The sequence below is a fragment of the Galeopterus variegatus genome, unplaced genomic scaffold, assembly GCF_000696425.1.
Source record: "Galeopterus variegatus unplaced genomic scaffold, G_variegatus-3.0.2 Scaffold2332, whole genome shotgun sequence".
Lineage (NCBI taxonomy): Eukaryota > Metazoa > Chordata > Mammalia > Dermoptera > Cynocephalidae > Galeopterus > Galeopterus variegatus.
This window is the reverse complement of record NW_007728443.1, coordinates 192,381-202,997: the sequence shown is the minus strand read 5'-3', so window position 1 is coordinate 202,997 and position 10,617 is coordinate 192,381. Positions and strand designations below refer to the sequence as shown.

General features: G+C 42.7%; 1 protein-coding gene across 1 annotated transcript in view; it reads right to left on the bottom strand.

Annotated features, from left to right (window-relative positions):
- TGFBRAP1 (transforming growth factor, beta receptor associated protein 1) overlaps window positions 1–10,166 on the bottom strand; it is a 48,362-nt gene extending 38,196 nt beyond the window's left edge. The window contains exons 1-2 of the mRNA XM_008581343.1: window positions 9,479–10,166; window positions 1,677–1,872 (exon numbers count right to left, since the gene is read on the bottom strand). Of these exons, the coding sequence (XP_008579565.1) occupies window positions 1,677–1,872; window positions 9,479–10,166 (884 nt within the window). The remainder of the gene's footprint in view (window positions 1–1,676; window positions 1,873–9,478) is intronic.
- Window positions 10,167–10,617: the final 451 nt, after the last annotated feature.

Here is a 10,617-nt window from a genome sequence, read left to right as displayed (position 1 = left end):
ATACCTCACATATAATTTTTTAAAAATTCTTTTCCCTCCAAGTTAGTTTAAAGCTAAAGTTTTAATGCAATATTTTGATCCGTGAAACGGTATTTCATACCCACCCACCATCCAAGTCTTGCCATTAACTTCTTCATTTCCCTCAACACTGAGTTCACCTGGCCTATGGCCAACACTGTCACCTGTGTTTCACCTGCAAGCCCTCCACAGGTAATCCATGCAAGAGTCAAACTGCAGTCCAGACTAGCTCCTACTAATAGGCTTTCAGCTAGGCATTACCTGTTCACAGGAAGCTATTACACGATCTTTTCTTTCTGTCTTCTGTACTACAACTAAAGTGATTTTTCACATACTCAAGTGACATTCTGTCCTTCCTGTGCCAGGCATCACTTTTCCCAGCAAACCTCCCTTTGCTCCCAACCAGGGTGGGTTACGCCAACCTCCTGTGTATGCCCATAACACCCTGAGCTCATCTCTCCCACTCAGTACACACAGCACGTAACACTGCTATACATGGGACTCCAAAAACACACGTGTCAGTGCTTCAACCGCAATCTGACCCACTTCATGGTGGGGACTGTGTGTCTTATTAAGTTTATATCCACAGCATCTAAGATAGCACTTGAAACAGAAAGGGCAATGTTTGGTAAACTAAAATGCTTAAATGGCAAATGCAAGGCATAAATCTAGATTATTCCTAGAAATTATAATAAAAGGCATTCTTAGAATAACTGGGAAAATCTGAATATGGGCAGGATATTACATGATACTATAGAATTAGCGTTAATGTTTTTAGGTGTGAAAATGGCATTGTCGTTTTGTAGAAGAATGCCTTTAATCTTAGGAGATGCGTACTGACGTATTTCAGGATTAAATGTTGTAGTGTCTTCTGCTTACTTTCAAGTGGCCCAGCAAAATGTGAGCAAGTGTTAAATCTAGGTGAAAGGTCGATGGTGGTTTACTTTGTTTCTCTTTCAGCTTTTCTGTATATTTGAAAGTATTCAAAATAGGGCTGGCCAGTTAGCTCACTTTGGAGAGTGTGGTGCTGGTAACAGTAAAGTCAAGGGTTCAGATCCCTTTACCAGCCAGCCACCAAAAAAAAATGGAAAATGTTCAATAAAACTGAGGAAAAGTAAGATAAACCCCTCAGCTGGATCACCACTGCACACAGGATGAAGCACCTCCAGCACTGCCCTGGTCTGCTGCAGCCTCAGCTCCCGCCACCCCTCCACATGCACCATGCACCAGTCACATTGAACCACTTGTGTGTTCTGAGGCCCAGCATTTTCCCTTGTACAGGTTTACATGCACCTCTCTCTACTGGAAGGTTCTTTCACACCACATATGGCTGGCTGACTCCTACGCATCCTTAAAGGTTTGGCTCAAAGACCACCTCCCTCAGGAAGCCCTCCCTGATCTCTAGAAAGGACTTCCTCCTCTGCTTTCCAATGGGTCTTATTCTGTCTCTGTCGAGCTTTTAAACTACTGTAGATGTTTGCTGAAAAGCCTGTCTCTCATTAACCCTGCAGCCCCTGAAGCACAGAGACTATTAGTGTATCTTCTATGCTTAGCATAAGGCCCAGTTCCTAATGGGCCCTTAATAATATTTACTGAAGAAAGAGCATCAGAAAAGGGTTGATAGGTAAATTTCGTCCAGATTTCCAGGTGAACGAGTACCTTCAAAGTCCTGAAGGATGTGGCCCTCCTTGAAGGGCAGGGTCTGCTTCTGCTGCTGATCCAGCATGCTATGAACCGTGATGAACTCGCCATCAAGTGCGATGACATAGGGAAAACAAACGGCCGCCCCGATCACATTCTCCGACCAGTGCACGGGGGCACGTTGGGATATCCCGGCGACCGTGGCAAACATGCCTGTGAGAACAAGAAGAAAGAGTCAGGCAGCCCTTCGCGCAACCGTGGTATCTGTTTCCTGTACACATGTCTGCATGCAGGAACCCCACACTATTTTCCTGTGCAGTCTTGCATTTCAAGAAAGGAAAGATGATATAATACACAGCTTGTGTGAAGAGCCCTACAGGACTTTATTTCTGTGAAGAGAACTACCTTACCCAGAGTGTGTATCTTATAGGTACTTCCAATTAAGAATTAGGTTAAAAAATATTTCCATATACCCAACATGAAGATGTATAAAGTACACAACCTCACACGGGGAAAAAGCTACTTTCAAACAACTGAGGCGGCTTTGCAAGCTTTCTTTCATACCCAGTCCTCCAACTGGTTTGCCTCTCTCAGTTACAGTCTTCCTCAGACAGTCACACAACACATATTTATTGAGCACCTACCATGTGCCAGGCACTCCACTAAGTGTTCCATCAGGAATTGTCCATGCTCAGAGTTGAAGACTAATTTTGAATAATTGGTTCTATCCTTGTATTAGAGTATGTGTATACTCTATAATAATGTGTATACTCTATAACACAGGGATAGAACCAATTTTGCAATTCTAGACAGACTGCAGTGAAGTGTTTGTCAATAATAACTTCCATATTAAGAAAATTTATCTATCTTGTACATAAAGCACTAAATAAGCCATTTGTAAATGACCTGTATATAATCCACCAAAGATACTGGGGTTTCCCAAAATTAATACATTCTGACTAGAGTCAATCCATTGTAACTTAGTTTTCAAAGTAGTTGACAGAAACCACCTTTGCAAATAGCATGCTGCTGCCTCCTAATGATCAGATGCTACTGTGTAGACAGATGGCTTCTAGTACACAAAACAGAGAGGGTGGAGAGGGTGAGATGCACAGAAAGAGGCAGACAAGGTACAGGAGAAGAGGACTGGGAAGACATCCCGAAGGTGAATCCAGGGACCTCGGCACCTGCTTTCCTGGGAAGCGAGAGACGGTAAGGCACAGTCCCTCTGGGTCAGCAGCACTGGGCTGGTCAGAGACAAAACAAGGAGTCTGGATGCAGGGCTGGTGAGAAGGCGATGTTAGGGCTTCAAGCAACTGGAGGTCACAGACTTCTGGAAGAGAGGAAGCTGGCATTCAAGTTATGCCTCAGAGGACGACAGCATTCTTCCTGAATGGGACAAACTGCTCCACAGAGAACAAGAAAAGCGAGCAGAGCACAAGACAAAGCAACAGCTGAGGACTGCAGATGAGGCTGCTGAGGGCATTAGATTTTCGTTATGTTCCAGAGCCAAAAGTCATGCCAGGCAGATAAGAAGTCAACAGGTTCAATGGAAATACAGAAAAAATACACCAACAGGACTAAGATCTAAAAAGTAAGACTGGGTAGTAAGGGTCACCTGGTTCTGCTCCACAGCTTGGCATTTCCAATGCTTGATAGTAACACAGAGGATGTAAATAAAGTTTGAATTAATCTAACAACAGTAACACCAGAGTATTCAAACAGCATCAAAAATGCTGAAGGAGAGAAACATGAGGTGCAAAGCTATGGGATGCATTAAGAATCTGAAATTCAGACTAAGCTCGGGAGGAGGAAATTAGGTTAGCACTCTCTGAAATCCCTGTGCATTTAGAAACAGCCAGCTAACGAGCCTGAAGAGGAAAGAAAAGTGACTCACGGGCACTGGCACTGTGCGCACTAGCTTCACCAGGCATTTGGCAAAATGTAAAGAGGTGAAGGAACAAGCATAGAGCAATCCTGAGGACTCTGCTGAAGTTCAGGTCAAATAACATGCTCTCACGGTAACATGGACACCAATCACGTTGTCCCGCTCCACCTGGAAGTGAAACAAGGTCACTGCATTTGCCCAAGCAAGGCTGGGCATTGCCCGACTAGGGAACTATGCAGTGCAGAGGCTCTGACTTGTGTTCTTGAAATAAAAAGGGCAGAAAGCAGAGGTCAAGAATAAAGGTTTCTACACAAAAGGAAAAGCAGAGACTTCACTAAAATACAAGAGCAGAGCAGCAACTGGGGAAATGGGGAGTCCAAGTCAAGCAGGGGAAGCCTGCAGACCCAGTGAGAAACAGAAAGTGCTGTTATTAACACCCACCAACTAGTTCTGTTCCTGCTAAGTAGGTAATAAAGTCTTGTTTCTGCACTGGCCAGGGAGGACAAGTGCTGTCAACATGCAAATGTAACAAATGTGTAAGTGGTACACCTTTAAAAACCATTATTTTCAATTGTGCACCCTATAGATTTCAGTCATGCACCATCTAGATTTCAGTCCATCCCCTGATCTCAGCTGGGGCAAAGAGTAGCAGAATTATTTGCCCTCTTCAAAGAGGATTATCAAAAGATAGAGTTTAAGGTCACAATAATCAATTGTATTATGAAAATTTCAACAAACTACTGCTATGCAAAAAAGTTAGGAGCAATTTCGAATGACACAGGAGTGGTTACAAGTTCTATTCAAAGAGAAAGGCAGCAGGCAAAATAAAATATATTAGCTTTTATGTTTAAATGTGCATTAATACTCATTACAGAAATGTGTTTGAACTGTTAATTTCTGAAGCCATGTAATCACAGTGGTGATTACTATTCTGCATACAGAACCTGTACATAGGTAATGTGCAAGAGACCTTACAAGTGATTTTTCAATTTGCTTATGATTGCACCAGTCAAGCAGAACAATGATTAAGAAGGTAGGCTGATTTAGCATGACGCCCATGTAGTTCAGACACGGTAAGCTTGGGAGAAAACGCATCCTAAATACAATCAACTCTCATTCCCCTTCAATCCTAACACTGCAACCAACAAAAGGACATTGGAGTCAAATGTTTTCACTATAAAGCCTTTATAACTAAATCAGTTAGGTATTGGCACATGAATAGGCAAATAACCTGATGGAACAGAACAGAAAATCCAAACACAGACCTGATGGCATAAGGAAATTCTGTGTACATTAAAGGCAGCCACCTAAATCAACAAGGAAAAGATAGACTCTTTAATCAGTTTGTTGGGATTACTGAACAGCCATATAAAAAAGATAAAATTGAATCTATTCCTTACACTCTTCACTATAAGAAATAAAGCCTGGGATGGCTGGTTAGCTCAGGTGATGAGAGCATGGTGTTGTAACACCAGCGTCAAGTGTTCAGATCCCTATATGGCCAGCCACCAAAAAACAAACAAACAAAAATAAAACCATACAAGTACTAGCAGAAAACACAGGTGCCTTTGTCTATAACCTGGAAGATGGAGAAACATTCCTAATGACTCAAAACCGAGATGCAACAACTGAAAAGGTCAATATGTTTGATTATACAGACATTTTTTTAAAAAGCTTTTGCATAGTACAAACTGAACCAATATCTGAAACTTATAAAAAGATAAGTTGGTATTTCAAATATATAAAGAATAGTAAAAAAAAAAAAGAAGGCTAGAGATAATAATTTCCATCAGAAAAATACAGGTGACTCTTAAACACATGAAAACTGTTCAACCTTGCACATAACAGGGGAAATGCAAACTAAAATGACACTGAGATACCATTCCTCATGTACCAGATGAGCAAAAACATAAAACGCTGGACAACAGTTTGCAGGCAAAGCTCGGGGAAACAGGCACTGTCACACATTGCTGGGGAGAGTATAAAATGGTACAGCCTTTACTGAAGGGGAATATGGTAATACCTAGCAAAATTCACATCATTTAAACTGGCTCAGCAACCCCACCTCTAAAAAGCTTCCCCATAGATACATTGAAACACACACCACACACAAGTCCCTATTAATAGCATAAGACTGGAAGAAAAATAAATGTCCACCAATAGGGGAGTGACCGAATGAACTACAGCACCTGCACATAGTAGAATAGCATGCAGCTGTAATAACGGATGAAGAATCCCTCTACATTGTCCTACGAAGTAATCGCTATAATACATTAACTAAAAAAAATAAATAAAGCAAGGTGAAGAAAAGCATGTTACCATTTAGCCAAGAGGGAGATATATTTACATATTTCTTTGTATATTTTATTCAAAAATGAAAGTATAGACCTTGAAAATAAAGGTTACCTGTGGGGGAAGGAGAGACTAGGTGAAGCACAGGATGTAAGATAGACCTCTTTGATTATATCTTGCTATATCAATCTACCTTGGAACCTTGTAAATATTTATATAATAAAATAAATAAGCCAATTTCTAAAAATTGAAAGTAAAATGAAACAAATCAACATAACTATAAATCCAGTTGGTGGCATAACCACACAGAGGGCATCTGCTCCAAGTGGCTGTGAGACACAGATATTTGACAGTATATTCCTAACACCCTAAGGACAACAAATAACTATAAATCCAGTTGGTGGCATAACCACACAGAGGGCATCTGCTCCAAGTGGCTGTGAAACACAGAGATTTGACAGTATATTCCTAACACCCTAAGGACAACAGAGCACTGTAAGCAAGCTTTCAACAGCAGCGCTGGTTCTGCTATTCTGTTCTACGTACTGTAAGATAAATCAGAGGAATGATTACGTTGGGGTGGTCAAGATGTAAGATTTCTGGCTGAAGGGAGATAGCAGGTGTACAGATGGACTGGTTCTATCAGTATGAGCTCAAGATGGAGTTATCTTTAAGAAATGCATACTTCCTAGCACTGTCTACTGCAAAGACTGGAAGCAACAGACAACAAGCACCTCTTGTGCCCAGACTGTGGTCGGTAAGCATCAGGGCTCCTTGTAGAGATGGCTGAAATCAGACCTAAGGCAGGAAAAGCAGGAGGTGAACAGGAACATACTAGAAGGTAAGGCACCTATCAGATTTCTAGAGACACGTGAAAGGGACACAGGAGTCACTCTGGATGAACTCCCACCAGGCACAGATGGAATCAAGCACATCATGTATGTTTAATCCCATGAGTTCATAATGATACTTTTTAAAAGTCATTTCTGGAAGACAGAAGGGGCCACCTTATTAAAAACTGACTCATCCTGCCTTTTTATGCAAAGTACTTAGGGGTAACCAAATAGTTAATGAGGGGATGTTTAATATATGAAGGAGGAATGGACAGAAATACAATCTTGCCACTTGGCAGTCCCTAATGATCCAGTGAATCTAGACAATAATTATCAATAACTATTAACATCACAAAAAAGTAAATAAAAAGGTATTTTGTATAAACACTGATAGAAGTACCCCACTGCTATGAAGTGATTTTGCCTCCCCCCAAAATAAGCAAATGAAAAAAACTTGAATTGCCTAATTACCCATGTGCAGGCAACACAGAGGTCAGAGTGGCATATTAAACAATACTATGGGGATGAAATCATCAAAATCCAGACTGTGGGAAGCTGTAAGTGACACCATCCAATTTCTTCAACAAAAAATTAAAGAAAAATGAAAAGAGAGGAAGGGGAAACCTATAGATAAAAGAAACAACAGATTAATCAAACAATTCCAATGTACAGGCCTTATTTGGAACTGATTCAAACAAACTGAAAAATAATCATACAAATAATTAAACATAAGTATATATACACATATTCACATATATCTCTATTATATGTGAAAATAGGAGAAATATGATGAGCACAAATGTTTGAAAATATTGGGGAATTACTGTTAATTTTTTTTAGGTATGTAATGGTATTGTAGTTTTTTTTTTAAGTGTCTGTAAATTAGAAATATATATTAAAAATATTTACAGATAAAATGCTACGATGTACGGGATTTGGTGATTTGCCTCAAAATAATCAAGCAGAAGGAGTGGACAGGTGTATAAAGGAACTGATATAGGCTGAGGCTGGGTGATGGCTACATCAGGTTCATTGTGGTATTCTCTTTACTATATGTTTATACATGTTTCCTACAATAAAAAACATTTTGTAATAATAAATTCTTCAATATTTTTGAAGAAAACGGTGGCTGGGGTAAAGAAGTTTTTCTTCGAAAAGTAAAAATCTGAGCTATGAAGCCATGAAAAGACATGGAGGAAACTTAAGTGCACTTTACTAAGTGAAAGAGGCCAGTCTGAAAAGGCTGTATGATTCCAACTACATGACATTCTAGAAAAGGCAACACCATGGAGACAATAAAAGGGTCAGTGGTGGTTAGGAGGAGACAATAAAAGGGTCAGTGGTGGTTAGGAGGGAGGAACGAACAGGGGGAGCACAGAGGATTTTTAGAGCAGTGAAACTACTCTCTATGATACTACAATAGAGGACACATGTCATATACATTTGTCAAAAGCCATGGAATGCACGACACCAAGAGTGAACCCTAAGGTGAACTGTGGACTTCAGGTGATAATGATGTGTCAGTGTAGGTTCACCGACTGTAGCAAATGTACCACTCTGGTGGGGGATACTACCAACGTGGAGCGCGGGAGGTATATGGGAACAATTTGTACTTTCTGCTTAATTATAATATAAACCTAAAACCACTCTAAAAAATAAAGTTTTTTTTTAAAAAAAAAAAAAAAAAGCAAAAAATCGGGCCGGCCCGGTGGCGCACTGCTACAGTGCGCTGCTTGGGAGCGCGGTGGCGCTCCTGCCGAGGGTTCAGATCCCACATACAGACCGGTTCCCGCTCACTGGCTGAGCGAGGTGCAGGTGCGGCACCGAGGATTGCGATCCCATTGCCGGTCCCGGTCCGGTGCGGGCGCGACGCTGAGGGTTGTGATCCGTTGCCGGACACGAAAAAAGACAAAAAGGAAAAAAAAAAAAAAAAGCAAAAAATCAAGGGGTATACATTAACTAGGTCGTGACCTAAATTTTTGTTGTTATAAGAAAATGTGTTCATACTCATCACTTTGACGTGAGATGACTATAAAAAATGCTCTAAGGTTAAAAAATATCAATGAGGGGGCTGGCCAGTTAGCTCCATTGGCTTTAGCATGGTACCAATAACACCAAGGTCAAAGGTTCATCCCTGTACTGGCCAGCTGCCAAATCTATATCTATCTATCTATCTATCTATCTATCTATCTATCTATCTATCTATGTATAAGTTTTTAAGTGGACTCACTTTCAGCAGCGCCCCTGTAGCATAAACACATCCACTAACTCTGCTATGGGCCACCCATGACTGAAATGAAGTACCAGGAGACATCACTATTGTTAACAGCTCTGATTCTTAGCTCTGATAAGGCCATCCACAGGATCTGCATAAGGCCATATAAGAACAGCCAAAGCCCCCTTCAAGGAGCTAGCTACTAAAAACTTTTTGGTCGGATGAAACGACAAGAAATAAAAAAGAACACTATAGATGTAACACGGAAGCTCCACATTTGAAAACACTCAGGGAGCTACCACAGTCCTTTTCAGAATGAGGAGTAAAAACAATCAGGTGACAAGCCACCCACGTGGGGAAATCTGGGAAGGAAGTCTTGGGGAGTTTTACTTCTGTACTCATTTACTTGAAAGAATTTCCCACCAGAGCCGTCCTCAAGCTCCACTTTGGCATAAGCTGAAACTGCTTTCATGACGGGCGTGCTCCTGTTCCACCACCCCACGTCCACAAAGCCATCTGCGGGAACTTTAGCCAGCGGTGGAGCCGCCCCACCGCCGCCCCGCCACCACCCGGCCGGCGGGCTGTCCTCACCCAGGCCTCCGGGGCCGGCCAGCAGGAACTCCTGCCTGCCGATCCTCTTGACGATGGGCCGCTTCTCCTCGCTGCAGTAGGGGAACAGGTCCTGCGCGGCGCCCGTGGTGTAGTTCAGGATGATGTACTGCGTGGTCAGGGCCAGGCACAAGAAGTGGCCGTCCACAGCCACGGCCAGGGGCTGCTCCGGGGTCGACACCTCCTTGACGATCTGCACCCGGTCCTCGTACACCAGGAACACCTGGATGGTCCTGCGCTTCACCGAGATGATGCAAACCTCCACGCAGAACGGGTCCTCGCTCACGGGGTTTTCGTTCAAAGCGAACGCCGCGGCCCCTTTGATGCGGGCCCCCGAGGGGACGGACTCCAGGCTCAGCATGCTGACCAGGCTGATGGAGCTGTCGCACAGCACCAGCAGCCTGCTGAGCGCCGAGGCCGCCCGCAGCTCGCTCACAGGCTTCTTGAAACCCAGGTGTCTGTGCAGCTGCCTGGTGGCGCTGAAGGTGGCCGTGCCTGCGGGCAGCGTCTTCTCCTCCAGCAGGAAGTGGTAGATGAAGCAGTCACTGGTACCCACGTAGAGGTTCCTGCCGCAGCACTCCACACATTCGATGTTGACGCGCTCCTTGTCACCCACCAGCAGCTCCCGCTCCACCGCAGAGACCAAGGTGAAGGCCTTGACGGTCATCATGTCTACTGCGTGATCTGTGGGGAGACAAAGAGGAAAAGTTATTCTTACTGGAGGTTAGCTCAGCTGGTTACAACATGGGGCTGGTAACACCAGGGTCTGGGGTTCCATCCCTGTACCAGACAACCACCAAAAATAAAATTAATTTTACAGGATCAAAGAATAAGCAGAAACATTTTCTCTATTAACAGAGATTCATTGGTTTCCCAGTTATCATTTCCATTAAAGAAAATCATTCGACACTGTTAAAAAAAAATGAAAGAAAAGATTTCCCTGCTGCCCTCCCGCCCCAGACAGGGCTGTCTTTTGAAATGGCAGGATAAAGTGAATCTGCCATTTAAAACATGAATTGTATCCTTCTTGGAAGGAATAGAGAAACAAGCTTTGGGCACTCATAATCAAACTCCTCTTACTGAACTTTTTAAAAACATATTGTCTGTAATTCTAGCCTCTG